The 15920-nt window shown below is 42.5% G+C and overlaps 1 protein-coding gene across 1 annotated transcript; it reads right to left on the reverse strand.

Annotated features, from left to right (window-relative positions):
• Positions 1-4680: 4680 nt before the first annotated feature.
• Positions 4681-12644, reverse strand: LOC134358183 (protein NDNF-like). Its single transcript, XM_063070178.1, has 4 exons — positions 12519-12644; positions 10088-10293; positions 7853-7956; positions 4681-6258 (listed from the first exon to the last, which is right to left on the reverse strand). The coding sequence occupies exons 2-4, from the start codon at positions 10279-10281 to the stop codon at positions 4904-4906; spliced, it is 1653 nt and encodes a 550-aa protein (XP_062926248.1). The 5' UTR covers positions 10282-10293; positions 12519-12644; the 3' UTR covers positions 4681-4903.
• Between the last annotated feature and the right edge of the window lie 3276 nt (positions 12645-15920).

Below are 15920 nucleotides of genomic sequence, written 5' to 3' on the forward strand. Positions count from 1 at the left end.
GATTAGAGGATAGCTAAGCAACACACACAAAATGCTGGTAGAACACACCAGGCCAGGCAGCATCTATAGGAAGAGGTACATTCAACGTTTCGGGCCGAGACCCTTCAAGACCTAACTGAGAACCCTTCAGTTAGTCCTGACGAAGGGTCTCGGCCCAAAACGTTGACTGTATCTCTTCCTATAGATGCTGCCTGGCCTGCTGTGTTCTCCCAGCATTTAGTGTGTATTGCTTGAATTTCCAGCATCTGCAGATTTTCTCATGAGAGTATAGCTAATATTGTTCTGCTGTTTAAGAAAGGCACTTAAAATAAACTAAGAAATTTTCGGCCAGTGAGCCTGACATAAGTAGTGGGAAAGTTATTGGAAGGTATTCTAAGGATATATGAGTAATGGGATATCAGGGACTGATTAGGAATAGTCAGCATGGCTTTGTGTACGGTAGATAATGTCCAACCAACCTTACCTTATAGGAAATTTTGAGGAAGTTACCAGGAAAGTTGATGGAAGCTAGGCAGTGGGTGACGAGGGAGATGCCCTCCTTTTTTAAAGAAAGGGGCTTTCCTTCCTCCACCATCAACTCTGCTCTCAAACGCATCTCCCCCATTTCACGCACATCTGCTCTCACTCCATCCTCCCGTCACCCCACTAGGAATAGGGTTCCCCTGGTCCTCACCTACCACCCCACCAGCCTCCGGGTCCAACATGTTATTCTCCGTAACTTCCGCCACCTCCAACGGGATCCCACCACTAAGCACATCTATCCCTCCCCTCCCTCCCCCCCCCACTTTCCGCAGGGATCGCTCCCTACGCAACTCCCTTGTCCATTCGTCCCCTCCATCCCTCCCCACTGATCTCCCTCCTAGCACTTATCCTTGTAAGCGGAACAAGTGCTACACATGCCCTTACACTTCCTCCCTTACCACCATTCAGAGCCCCGGACAGTCCTTCCAGGTGAGGCGACACTTCACCTGTGAGTTGGCTGGGGTGATATATTGCGTCCGGTGCTCCCGATGCGGCCTTCTATATATTGGCAAGACCCGACGCAGACTGGGAGATCGTTTTGCTGAACACCTATGCTCTGTCCGCCAGAGAAAGCGGGATCTCCCAGTGGCCACACATTTTAGTTCCACATCCCATTCCCATTCTGATATGTCTATCCATGGCCTCCTCTACTGTGAAGATGAAGCCACACTCAGGTTGGAGGAACAACACCTTATATTCCGTCTGGGTCGCCTCCAACCTGATGGCATGAACATTGAATTCTCTAACTTCCGCTAATGCCCCACCTCCCCCTCATACCCCATCCGTTATTAATTTATATACACACATTCTTTCTCTCTCTCTCTCCTTTTTCTCCCTCTGTCCCTCTGACTATACCCCTTGCCCATCCTCTGGGTTTTCCCCCCCCCTCCCCCTTTTCCTTCTCCCTGGGCCTCTCATATCCCTTTTGCCAATCACCTGTCCAGCTCTTTGCTCCATCCCTCCCCCTCCTCCTCCCACTTTCAAATCTCTTACTAGCTCTTCCTTCAGTTAGTCCCGACGAAGGGTCTCGGCCCGAAACGTCGACTGTACCTCTTCCTAGAGATGCTGCCTGACCTGCTGCATCCACCAGCAACTTTGATGTGTGTTGAGTGGGTGTTGTCTACATGGACTTTCACAAGGTATCTGTAAAAGTCCCTCATGGGAGATTGGTCAGAAAGGTTCAGTGCTTGGCACTCAAGATGAGGTAGTAAATTGGATTAGACGTTAGCTTTGTGGGAGAAGCCAGAGAGTGGTAGTAGTTGGTTGCCTCTCTGACTGGAGGTGTGCTGCAGGGATTGGTGGTGGGTCCGTTGTTGTTTGTCATCTGTATCAACGATTTGAACGATAATGTGGTTAACTGGATCAGCAAATTGGTGGATGACACCAAGTTTGAGGGAGTAGTGGACAGCAAGAAAGATTATCAAAGGTTGCAGAGGGATCTGGACCAGCTGGAAAAATAGCCTGAAAAATGGTAGATGGATTCTAATGTAGACAAGTGCAAGGTGTTGCACTTCAGTGGGACCAACCAGGGTAAGTTTTACACAGTGAACGGTAGGACACAGAGGAGAGTGGTAGAATAAAGGGATCTGGGAATACAGGTCTGTAATTTATTGAAAGTGGCGGCACAGGTAGATAGGGTTGTAAAGAAAGCTTTTGGGACATTGGGCTTCATAAATCAAAGTATTGAGTACAGGAGATGGGATGTTATGTTGAAGTTGTATAAGATGTTGGTGAGGACTATTTTGGAGTACTTTATGCAGTTTTGGTCACCTACCAACAGGAAAGGTGTAAATAAGGTTGAAAGAGTACAAAGAAAATTTACGAGAATGTTGCCAGGACTGGATGACCTGAGTTATAGGGAAAGATTGACTAGGTTCAGACTTAGAATGTAGAAGATTAAGGGGAGATTTGATAGAGGTATACAAAATTGAGGGATAGTAGATAGGATAAATACAAGCAGGCTTTTTCCACTGAGACAGGTTGGAGTATGTTATGGGTTAAGGGTGAAAGGTGAAAAATGTAAGGGGAGCATAATGGAAAACTTCTTTTCTTAGTGTCTTGAGAGCTGGAATGAGTTGTCAGCACAGCTGGTGTATGCAAGCTTGCTTAAGAAAAGTTTGGATAGGTACATGGATGGGAGGTGTATGGAGGGCTATGGTCATGGTGCAGGTAATGGGATTAGCAGTTTAAATGGTTTGGCATGGTCTGGTTGGGTCGAAGAGCCTGTTTCTGTGCTGTGCTATGACTCGACAACTCCAAGAATTAAGTTCAAAGGAGATGTGTGGAGAAAGTTGTTCTTTTTCCACAGTATGCTTTTATGGGTGATGGTGGAGGCAAGTACAGTAGAGGCATTTTAACAGCTCTTAGATACATGAACCTGCAGAGATTGGAGGGATATAGCGTAGGCAGAAAGAATTAGTTAGGCACAACATCATGGGCTGAAGGGCCTTTCTGTGCTGTATTGTTGTATGTTCATTTTATAAATGCAATCTTAAGATCTTAACCTTGGTGAAAATAAAATAAACAACAATTGATTTATAACATAAATAGAAAATGTTGGAAAAACTCAGTACCTGTAAGAGAAACAGTCTTAATATTTCAAAAGGAGGATACTTCATCATTTCTGAGTGGAGTTTTGCCATTTTATTTCAGTGTAACTTTGGGGAATGTTCCAGAAACAACTAGCAGGTCAACTGAACATGTGGATTGATTAAAGGAAAACGACTTAGGTTTGCTCAACATAGCTTTTTTTTAAAAGAAATGAAGCAGAGAATGATGTCTGTGTAGAAATCAGGTAACTGATAAGCTGCCACAAGCTGAACTTGGCATCTAAGTTGAAGGCTAGGGAATAAAGAGGACAGCTGCAGCACGAGTAGAAAACTGGCTAAGCAAAAGGAAACAGTTCTGGAGAAGGGTGTTCAGGGAATTCTCCCAGGCTGGCTGTTGGGATCATTGTCCTTAATAGCATGTACATGATTTGGGACTTTGGTAAACAGGACACAATTTCCATAATTGCCAACAAGACAAAACTTGTAATGACTCGTGAGAAAAATAGTCATGGACTAAAATACGGTATTGATGGGTTGAAGGGATGAATGACAAACGAAATTTAATGCTGAAAAATGTGTAGTGTTATACTTTGGAAGCAAGAATGAACCAAATAAACTGAAGGATTTCAGGGCCTGATAGATTTGAAAATGGCTAAAATGATTTTGTACAAGAGAAAGGGACTTGCGATAAACCTTCATAAAAGACCAGTTGGTCACAGCTGGAGTATTGTGTCCACTTCTGGGTATTATACTAATGAAAATATACAAGGGTTTTAGAAAAAGTGCTGAGTGATTTACCAAAATTATTTTATGGATGAAAGACTTAAGTTGCGTGAATACATTCGAGAACGTAGAGTTATTCTCCTTGGAACAAATGAGGTTATTAAGAAATCTGATAGGGATATTTAAAATAGTGAAGGCTATAGTGATTATAGATCAAGGGAGGCTCTTTCCTACATATGAAGGTTTGTGAACTATGGAAATGGAAAGAAAGTTATTGCCAAACGTGTGTAAAAATCTTTTTTGATGCTTGGACCATACTGTTTGGGGAAGTAGTGGCATGAAAAAGGGAGCTGGATAAACATCTGAAGGTAAATATTTGCAGGTCTGTGGGGCAAGGGCAGGAGGCTGGGACTAGCCGGATTACAGTTAAATAGATGAGCTTTGGACTTGGGGGAAATAGTCAACTCCATACTGCAAGTGTTCTGTGATCTTTGAAAGTCCATCAAGTCCACTAAAACACCAGATTAATGAATTGTGAAATGTCTATCACAAAAAGTATAGTCGATCATAATTTTTCAAAAACTGATTGAAGGTTCCAGCAGACACACAAACTTCCTAAGACAGCAAAAATACATTATATCAGCCCACCTAATTCAGTGGGGCATCAAAGTCATGTTCCCTCAAACATTGCAGGTCCTTGCAATGCTAGGAGATGTGACAAAATCTGGACAGACTTCCAGTCCACTGCAATTATCTCTGGACTTTACTTCAGAAAGCACTTCAGTGGGATGTCCTGAGTTGAGAAATGTGCAATAGAACTTCAAGAGTTTCTCATTCTGTTGTTATATACCAAATAAAAATTCTCTGCATGAAGTCCTCTGGATAACTTCCAACTGGTGTTTGTGGAGGAAGCTACAGAATTTGTCAAAATTTACACCAATGGTTCCACAAAGTAATTTTCAGACAGCGATCTTGTCACTGTGTTGGATCTATATGAATTACTTCACTTGTACAAAGTTTGTTCCAGTTATTTGATTGCAGCCTATTTGCTGGGGCTCTTTTTCTCGGAAGACGTTTGTATAGAGCTTATCCTGAAATTGGATATAAAGTTAACATGCTTTCCTTGTTTTTACCACTTTACTTTGGTATTTGACAGAATGACCCTTGTGCCCAATCACATAGATATCAAATAGGTAGGTGGTCCCTGCCTTCAGCCCCGTGACCTTCTCCACCGCCACTGCTCGTTGAGGGTTGAGGTTGTGAAAATGTTTGCAGCCTACTTTCTCCGAAACTCTCCGTGCCTCTGGGCCGAAGCACCAGCTTTGGTTCTTCCTTTCTCTCTCCAGTTGTTGTTCTCCAATCTCCCTCTTATAGAGGCAGTACCTGTTCTGCTCGCTTGTTCCCAGCCAAGCAACAGTGACAGAGTTGCAGGTTCTGAGCCTGTTGAAGGATTTCAGTTTCAGACTGTCTGGGAGACGAGGGAAGAGAGGTTTGTTGGGACGTGTAGAAACTAGAATCTTTACAAGGACCTCCAAGGGCCCCATGGATTTGATTCCAATGATATACCTTGCTTTAGCTTTTCCATTCAATTGAAAATGCTTCAGGTTTTCTATGCTTTCAGATACCATGGCTTTGCCATTTCTCTCGATTCTAGTGTATATTTTTCCACATGAGTGGAATGTGAATTGCACCTTTCTGTGCCAAGTCTTGGACCTGAAGCTGTAAAACTTCAGACCATCTTTCCGGACGTAAACCTGGATCATAATTCCTTCCTTCAGTTCGAGAACGTTTGGATCTGGCCACTGTAATGTTTTTGCAAAGGTGCCGGTGTAGGCAGAGCTGGTGTTGGTGAGAACATTAACAGCAAACACGTCAAAGTAGTATTGAGTGTTGGGTAGCAACTCTGGTACTGAATAAATATTTCTGTTGCCAACACAGAGCTGCATGATATCCACCTTTGGTTCTCCGGAGACTGGGCTGCTGAGAAGATTGTTAGGGAGTTGAATATCTTCTGTTCTGGTGAGATGGATCGCCTGACCACCGGAATAGATGGACACCACCTGCAAATCTGGCCAAAGGCCAGCACCCAGCTCTGCCTGGTTATCGGCAGCACACAGACTTTGGTAGTTGTGTTTCTGGTTGACCAGGAGACAATACTGAATGTTCTCCTCATCCTGTAAAAGCGCCGGGCTGGGCTTCCAGGCCAGGGTCACTGTCGTCCGTCCAACAGAAGCAACATTTACTCGAGGGTCAAATGGCAGGTCTGGGTAAGGGGGCTCATTCTCGGGCTTGGTTGTCAGGTAGACTCTGATTTGAATGCTTCTCTCAGTTGAAAGGAGCTTTAGCCTGTGGAAGGTGGAGTGTGATGAAGTTTGCACATAAGTCTGTGCTGTGTTTCCCTTGTAGCTAAAAAGGTCTTTTTTACTAACCCAGTTCCATTCAAGTTTCTCCAAGGGGTAAGTGCCTGAAATTCAGAGAAAATCATAATAATGAGACCTGCCAATTCTCTGCTCTGTGATTAGCTAAGTGCAAAGGGGCCATGGGAGATGAGGAACTTTATGGGCTTGTTGGATGCCCTCTTCCACAATCTTTCTCCCAATTTGCTCACCTTTCCGATACTTGCACAGTGAACCAAACCAATACCATGTTGGGTGATACTTGAAAGCCTGAATCTACTTCATCACCATTTTTTATTTCCCACCATGTCCATGTTTTTGTATTCTATGTTCAAAGAAAATTCTTGAAGATCAACCAGTATTTGTACACAGGCATGGACCCAGTTTAGTGTCTAATCCAAACGACCATACCTCTGGCAGTCCTCCACTCTTAGTTGAGGAATTTTAAACCCAGCCCAGGTTTTTCTCAGCTCTCTGGAAAGGGTCTGTAATTTACAGACCCTTCTGATGAAGGAGGTGAGTTGAAGCCATTTCTATGAATATCTTAAATTATCAGCAATTCTGTTTGGTGAGAAGAGGTGAGATTGTCTGTATTACTGTACACTGAACAATAAGGTTATCTACAAACAGCAACATCTTTGAAGGTGCAAGTGATTTCAGGCTAACATTTTTAACATTACAACAGTGACCACACTTCATCAGCCATGAATCATTCTGTTAAGTCCAGAGGTTTGAAAATCCTGTAGTAAAGCACAACTTTCATTCTGTGAGCACAGTGTATGGAATGTGGAGGTGAGCAGGAAGGGTTCTCAAGGATAAATGAGTATGTATGGGTCAAATTTTAATTAGACAATATGAAGAATTGCAGTTCATGTTGGTGGAGCTTGCAGAGGGTGGAGAGTGGAAGATTATGATTGTGAATGGGAGGATTTTCAGCGAGAGTAAAGGGCTTAACCTCATGAAATTTGCAGATCGCTGGTGAGCCCAGGTTCTATCACTGCTTGCTCCTGAAACCCGGTGCCTTTGAGATATAAAGTACGTTTAACATCTGTTGTGAACTCCATCACTGCTTGATCCACGTCATGTTAGGCTCAGTAGCTTGTCACTATATTAAACTGAAAACGGAAATAATGTAAATTCAGAAAAATGCATGTGTCAGAAATCTTAAGTAAAAAGAGAAAATACCAGAAACCTCAGTATGTGAGGTAACACCCAAAAAAGAAATGGGTAATATTTCAGGATGAAAACCTCTTGTCAGAACTACGAAAGTAACATGGCAAGAGGTATGCTGGAGTTTACATAGTATGTGGAGTGGGAGACGACCAACGTGGTGTCAGCTCTGGATCATGGTGCATGGCTCATGGTGGAACAAATAAAATAATTACAAGTGGTCTATTTAAAGAACAGAGGAACAGAATCATCTCCCAATAAAAGCAGGATAACTTCACCAGAGAAATGCATAGAGTAAAGGAAAGCTAATTAGTCTGGCTATCTATTCACATGTATGTTTCCTGCATCATTTCAGTTTCCTTACATTATGTTTACCTCACATTATATAACTGCCTCCTTCTTATTTTAGTTTTATTCTCTAATTACTTTGAAAAGCCTGGGCCCCACCAGACTGTTAGGTTATCGACAGCGATGTCACACATGCAACATTACCATGTGCTGGCCACTCGTCCACAGTGACTTTCCACTCGACGGTAGCATCGCAAGGATTTACTCGGATGGAGAATGGGGTCTTGTCTCTCACCTGGAAGTAATGGCTGTGGAGAAAAGAGTAAAACTGAATTGACAACAGACAATTTTGCTCAACAGGACTTAGAAATGGCAGTAAGTTCTACAGCAAGTCGAATAACTTCAGTGGAGACAAGAGATTCCAATGTTAGAATCTGGAGCAACAAACAACTTGGAAGGACTCGGGCTGAACGGCATCTGTGGAAGAAATGGAATTGTCAATGTGTTGGGCAGAAACCTTGCATCAGAAGCAGGAACAAGGCAGTTGTGGGGTTTCAATCTAAAATATTGACAATTCCTTTCCTCCTATAGATGCTGCAGCACTGAGTTCTTTCAGCAGTTTGCTTGTTGCATAACTTCATTATCATTAATTTTTTTTTGGAGTATGTGGAGATGTGGAAATCAAGGGATAAAGTCATTTATTTGCACATCCCTATCTCAGCTTGGAAATGGTAGTGAGCTGTCTCCTTGAACTGCTGTGCCTTGGTTTATCTGGTGAAGGTATTCCCACAGGGGTGCTGGACAGGGAATTCCCGAATTTCATCTCAGTGACGCTGAAGAAATGATGACATAACTCCACAACAGAGTTGTGCCAAGTTGAGGTGGTGCCCTCATGTCCTTGTGTCCTGGTGGTAGAGCTCATGGAGCTAGGAAGTGCTGTCACAGAAGCCTAACACAGATGATACACCCTACCACCAGGGAATGCCAGTAATGGAAGGAATGAATGCTTTCCGTTAGATTAGTTACTGATCAAGCAGGCTGCTTTGTCCCAGCAGGAGTTAAGCTTCTTGTTCTGTAAGAAGTAGGAACAAGAGTTTGCCACTCAGCCCCTCAAACTTCTCCACCATTCAATAAGAATCTGGAAATGTGGAAGGGATAAAAATTAGGATTAATGTGAATGGCAGAAGAGACATAAGTGATTCAATAGTCCACTCCGGGATCTATTTCAAATGAGAACAAAAACTGCTGGGAAAACAGGTCTTGGCAGTACTTTGGGCCCGTCACGCTTTGTCAGAACTGCTTCATGAGGAGCATTTTTCCTGCTACTTATTATGTTATTCACTGGAGAGCCCCCCATCCATACAATCCTCTTTCAGTAGAGTACAATGTTTAACCACAGGGCATTTCAAAAATTCTGTTTTGGAGAGATTTCATTCCACATATCATCGCCTCAGCATTAGTGTAGAACCCCAGGACTGACTGACTGACTGACCCCTCAGCATGGGAGTCCAGTCCTTAAATCTGCTTTTCTTAGCTTACTTTCCTGGGCTGAGATTTGTTTGCCCCGCTGTCTTTTCTATGCCTCACTTCATTAACTGTAGCACAACAGGTATAAGTAACATTTAGATGTTGAAGCCAGGTAGTTTCATCAAAAGTGAGTGTTTCGCTGATATCTCCATTGACTTAATGGATTTTGCTCCACATCTGTTCCTGAATATCACAGGCACATGTTTAAGTTCCTGACTTCCATCTACCACTGTCTGTTTAGCTGTGATTTAGGTACAACTATAACTTGTGTTGGTTTTAAGGACAAGAAGCACTGTGGTCACTGAGTTCCACCAGGGATGCAACTGCCAACTGCCCTGCTGGAGATTGTGGAGATCTCAAAGGTCCTCTGTGATATCAAATGCTGCAAGGGTTAATGAATACAGGGGAAGCTGTTTGCTAGGTTTCGTAGTCGTCTGTAGCCTTAGATATTCGCCGGCAGAGACAGCTCGTAGTTGGACTGGATTTTGATGTTTCAGCTATACTCTCCATAGCAGCATTGAATTAAACATTGGCAGAGTTCACATCTACACTTGGCTTTACTTGTAAACAAATTCACTACTGAGTATGTAGGGGTCATTGTGAATGGCCATTAACACTGATAATATTGTATTAATCAAGGTGCATGACCATCAACGTGATGTGAGATGTACTGAGGATGTATGAAAGCTCCTACCTAGATAAATAAGAAAATAATGTTTAATAGAAAATTATATTGCATGCAAAATCAGACATTTGTGAAAATCTTGACATTGTTTAATTCTTATGTCGTCTGATCAGAATAATGAAATTTCTTCAACTGGGAACCAAGCAGAATACCAGCAAAGCCCGCATCTCCACTGCATCCTGTCATTTCAGTGCATTAGTGGTTAAGTAAGCCTGTGCAGTGTTTACCTCTGTGGTAAGTCTCTGAAGAGGAAGATGGTTATTTCTGTGCCATCTGGCAGGAGCGGTGAGTAGTCATACATGGCATCGTTGGTGACTCTGTCCCATCTCTGTTGTTTCACAAACTCTCGATTTTGCCCTTGGCACAGGCAGATAAGTGCAAGGTGAAGGAGAGATTGGCAAAGTACCTGGGACACCAACATTTCCAAGAAAAGCTGTGAATGGAAGTGTAAATAACCTCAGACATCAGCATCTAATATCTGTCCACTTTACATTAAAACATTTAGTACCAGATATTTCCACCATATCCCAAGGCCACGTAAAGCAATGAAGCGTCTTTGAATAGAAGTTGCTGTTATGCAGTCTGCCTCTTTTCTTGCCTGGGGTCCATTTAGTACTTTGTTACGGATTCTAGTCAGCTAAGCAGAGTAGAATAGAGCTGGATAGCTTCTCTCTGAACACTTGTTCTGACTCAAAAACAGTTTCCCTCCCCAAGCAGTAAGGCTGGTCAACACCTCCACCCACTAACTCCATCCCTACTTTATTATTCCTTGTCAATCACTTTATAACATTACTTTATGGACATGGAATCACTCTCTGTATATAAGCTATCTTGTGTATATATATTAATTGTGTGTGTATCTATCAATCTATATATATATATATATATATATATATAATGTGTGTCTTATTATCAGTGTGTTCATTAGCTTATTGTGTCTTTTTTTGTGCTACACCAGATTCAGAGTAACAATCATTTCATTCTTCTTTACCCAGGAAATGACATTAAGCAAACTTGAATTTTGAGTTTAATCTCATATCCATCATTTGGCAAGTTCTGCATCGACAACATTCAGATGTTTCTATCTGACTATGTTATAGCTGAGATACCCCGTGAGACCCTTAGGATCAAGGCTGACTTCAACTTCAGCTCTCTGGAGTGGGAGATGCTACTATAAGTATCCATTCCTTGTGAATTAGACAATGCAAGGTCTTGGTCCATTGGCACAGAGGTCCAAGGCACCTGGAGACCATCTCCCACTCCAGTTCACACACACCTGTATATGGAGACACACACACATACATACACTAATACATTTACACCTATCTTGGTATTTATGCACAGGATCTTGCTTACAGCCTTTTCTGTGGACCCTTCCCATACTGACACCCTATCCTCATTTCCTATCTACTTAGATTTTTCCCTTTTCCTTCCCTGCCACACTGCTCCAGTGTGCTACGATTCTTCAATCCTGACTTCTGGTGTTGTCTGAGTAGTGTTTGTATGTTTTCCCTCTCCCTATGTGGCTTTAGCTTCCTCTTACATTCGTGCAGGCTGGTAGGTTAACTGGCCAGTCAGGTACATACAAGAGACAACTGGGATTAGTGTAAATGAGTGCCTGACAGACAGCAGATGTGATGGGCTGAAGGACCTGTGACTGTAAACATTCCTACTTCTACAGCTGATGGTTTTTTCTTTTCCCTACAAAGGAAGCTGCCCGCTACCTGCTGAACATGCGCCACCCTCACCCCACCCCCCCGGAACTCTCTGAAGCCCATGGTCTAAGGCAAGCCACTCCCAACCCCTCAACCTCTCTCACAAAATCTCAGGAGGACATTCAGCTGCCTAGTGGTCTCCTGGGCCCTGTAGACAGGCTGGTGGCTCCCAATGCATCATTTCCAGGTCAATGAGAGCAGAAACAGCCTGTGGGATCCAGACCATCTACATATTACACTCACTGTATTAAGTGACCTTAGAGATGGGGTCTCTGTCTTCTGTATTTGAAAGCACCACCACCAGGTTTCACTCATGCATTGCTGAATTCAAGGATCAGCTGTTATCACAGTGACAGTTCTCCCTCTCAGCAGAAACCCCTCTCTACTCTGGCCCACATTCATCCTCCAGGTCATGATGGAGATCAGTGGAAATTCAGGAGTATGTTTATTTAAATGTGCCGTCTGGTCGAATTGTCAGCCAGGATTAATTTATTCTGCTCGGTAAAGCACAAATCCAAATGACCTATTGTTCAACATTGTGTTACCCAGTGGTGCAGGAAGCTTTGTTAAGGGAATTATGTTGAAACCATTCACAATACACACAAAATACAGAAAAAAACACAGGAAGGCACATACACAAACAGATATACAAAACAGATGAAATACAGCTCCATGAACAATGTACAAACAAGATTATTGCTTTGGCAGTTCTAGCAGGTCAAGAATGAAAAATCACATAAGCACAGCCAGATAGAAAACATACGTAAGACACCAAAACAGATGGAATGTTTGACAAAGGCTTGGTAACAGCAGCCATACAGAGATCCGCACCAAGTACTCCACAGGAGTACAGCAAGTGCAATTAAATAACCTTACAAAGTTATTGAAACATTTCACAAAAGATGTACTGTAGTCTGTAACAAGGCAATTGTGTTCACTTTACCTGAGATGTGTTTGGGTCCGATAGTCCTTTCTCCCTTCACAATGCTCCAGCCTTTCAAATTCTTTCGGACTGGTTTTGTTTGACAGAAACCCGTCACTGTAGCATCTAAAATTTTTATAAAATTTCTGTCGCTGAGGCTCTGTACTTACTAATGGCAGCAGGAGTGATGAAATGCATGCACGGCCTTAATCCCACTGGGACTGTGAGATTTGCCGGTGATGAAGCCGATGTTTGAGAGAATCAAGTGTGAAACAGGGTCCAATTCACATCTATCCAATTATACACAGCACTGCCCTGACATCACGGCAGCTCACAGTCAAGGGACATCCCATCTGTCGAGGATGCTCGATAATAGCAGGCAATTCCCAGAGGAGGAGAATGCAAGCAGCAGGAATGTTATGAATGCTAAATTGATTGTCAGGCAAAGAAGGGGAACACTGATTTAAATAAGGTTAAGAGGCAAAGGAGCATAAAGGATTTTTGAGTTTATATTAAAATGGGCAGAATGTTCTGTGTACAAAATTCTTCTGAAGCTGCAGACTTCATGAAAATGCACAATCTGGTGTATTGTTCTTTGTATAATACTTTATTATTTCACAGTAAATTGCATTTTCATAAAATGTGAAAACAATCTTTGGACAAATATTTAGAAGGCCATGTGGTCTGAATAAAATGAAATCCGTGACAGATTTTTGCAAAGGGCTTAACTCGTAAACAGTGTTCTCCTTTTTTATACTTTGTTGCTGTTAAAACCTGCCATCTGCCTTCTTTCTTAACATTCATGAGAAGCGATTAATTCACAAGCTAAGCAGACACTCCGGTACAATGCTGTGAGAGGGAAGAGCACTGTTAGGAAGGGGTAATGAGTGATCACAACACCATCAGAGGGGTCTTACTGACAGAACAGCAAAATGTCAGGCATGCTGAGGGATCACTGCACTGCTGAGGGCAAATACTGAGGCAGTATCACACTGTCCAGGCAGCAGTGTGACAGCAGTACTGATGGAAAGTGTACTAACAAAGAGACTTTGCAGTTTTGGACAGGGACACCTTACGTCTGTCACACTGTTGGAGCAATACCTTGGGAGTGCTGCAGTTTTTAGGGAACAGTGCACCATTGAAAGGGCAGCACTGAGAAACAGATTCAGATTTATTTATCACAAGTTCATGGAAACATTGAGTGAAATGTGCCATTTGCGTTAACAACCAGCACACCTGAGGATCAACTGGGGGCAGCCCACAAGTATCGCTGCACATTCTGGCGCCAGCGAAGCATGCCCACAATGCTTGGCAGAACAACACAGAGCATAACAGGCAACAAAACAATAATCCCAAAAAAGCCCTTTTCCTCCTTCCCCTTCCCCCACACACATAGACAGCCCTCCAACTGCAGAACAGACCTCCAGTCCTCAGGCTTTGACTATTGGACTTCGACTTCTGATTCACCTTAGGGTTTTGATCTATGGTATTGACCTCCGGACTAGCCTGTGATGGGACCCCAAACTCCAAGGAGTTGGTGGCTACACGGTCAAATGGATTATCCCATGAGTAACAGATTCAATTAAGGATCTCTTTGCACTTCGGCATGGGTGACGAAGATCCCATTTGATTCAAAGAAGAAGAGGATTTTCTCAGCAGGCCAGGCAGCATCTATGGAAAATAGTAAACAGTCGACAATTTGGACCAAGATGATTCATCAGGACTGAAAAGAAGGGGAATCCTGACCTCTCTTCCTTTCCAGACCTGATGAAGGGTCTTGGCCCAAAATGTTGACTGTTTACTCTTTTCCATTATTACTGCCTGGCCTGTTGAGTTCCTCCAGCATTTTATGTATGTTGCTTTGGATCTCCAGCATCTGCAGATTTTCTCATGTTTGTACAGATGATCTTCCTTGCTTCAAGAACAACTCTTTCCAAACCAGTATTGCCAAAAGACTGGTTGATTTAAGAGTCACCTCGGAGATGCTTTTCAATTTTGCCATATGGAAACTCGCTGTGTTATTTCTCAACCCAACAACATTTGTACGCTATCTGGGGCAATTTGAGATATTCATACCAGAGGCATATGCAAACCATTTTATTTACTGAGAGGAATGAAAGTCATCAGGTACACCCAGAAGATAAAACCTTTGATATAAAGCTGAGAAACGTCCTATCAATAAATGTGATGTATGAATTGTTTTGCACCATTTTAAGATGGATGCCAATATACTGGGGTAAAATTTGCCTTAAAATAACACACAGAGGAATGTATTACAGGCAGGTTATGTGCTCACATCTGATCTTGTTCCAACAGAAAAAAAGAAACGGTCAGGGAAATTGATTGGTGGGAGGTTGTTGTCCAGTGTTTTCACAGCTGTCGGAGCACATAGCTCTGTCCATCAAAACCTCCACTTTCATCTTTACAGATTCTTGTTGCAAATTTCTTCCAGGAAAAGGCAAGTGCAGATCTGCTTCTGTTAAGGAATAATTACAAACCCTCTATGATATTGAGGATGAAAGTGCAAACAAGAAATAAAGATTTCATTTCATATGAAGCTGATATTGATATTTTCCCCCTTCCTGAACAGTGCATGTTATTAATTAAATCAGAGCCAGTTCTGATGAAGGGTTCCGACCTGAAATGTTCACTGTTTTATTGATTTCTCAGGGGTAGGCAACCTCAAGCACAAGTTATTTTCTAGCATGCATTATTCATTAGTTTGAGGCAAAACATAACTGGATGTATTTAAATGGATAATTTCCATATTTCAAGATTTTTATGGCACTTATCTGGCCCACCATCTGCTCATTAATACGCCATCCAGCCCACAGAGGCAAAAAGGTTGTCGACCTCTGCCATAGATTCTGCCTGACCTGCTGAGTTCTTCCACCATTTTGTGTGTGCTACTCTGGATTTCCAGCATTTATGTCATTAATTAAATTGCCCAAGATCTTCTGAATTTGACTCAGTTAGGGTGCATGAATTTAAATGCCAGTCAATGTTACTTACAGTGCTCTGCTTTGGAATCTAATTTCAATTAGTGCGGGTTCAGGGAATGTTAAGTAATTTATTGATTGGCCTTGAATTGGCACCACCTTATGGTTTGTGAAGACTTGCTAATGCATTCTTAAAAGCAATCAAGGCAGGCAAGAAATGTTAGCTTTGTTGTCACAGAATGTTAATATTTACATGGTTCCAGTACAGAACAGCCCACTCACTCTTCCATTACACAAGCTTGCTAAAACTCCTCTTTTCTCATATGTGTCATTCAATTAGACAACTATTAGCTCAGTCCATGCTGTTTTATTATACAAGTCTCTGCATACTTACATTTATCCACTGCACAACAGTTAGTCTGTGATCCATTATTCACCAGTCTGCCCACATCCACACAGTTCCATTGCACCACATCCTGCCCGT

The sequence above is a fragment of the Mobula hypostoma genome, chromosome 18, assembly GCF_963921235.1.
Source record: "Mobula hypostoma chromosome 18, sMobHyp1.1, whole genome shotgun sequence".
Classification (NCBI taxonomy): domain Eukaryota; kingdom Metazoa; phylum Chordata; class Chondrichthyes; order Myliobatiformes; family Myliobatidae; genus Mobula; species Mobula hypostoma.

Excerpts from the sequence above, each read along its gene's own strand:
- LOC134358183 (XM_063070178.1), bottom strand. The coding sequence starts at position 10,281 with ATGTTGGTGTCCCAGGTACTTTGCCAATCTCTCCTTCACCTTGCACTT. Across the intron at positions 7,957-10,087 it reads TTCAGAGACTTACCACAGAG|CCATTACTTCCAGGTGAGAG; the intron begins GTAAACACTGCA and ends TTTTCTCCACAG. Across the intron at positions 6,259-7,852 it reads GGACGAGTGGCCAGCACATG|GCACTTACCCCTTGGAGAAA; the intron begins GTAATGTTGCAT and ends TCTGAATTTCAG.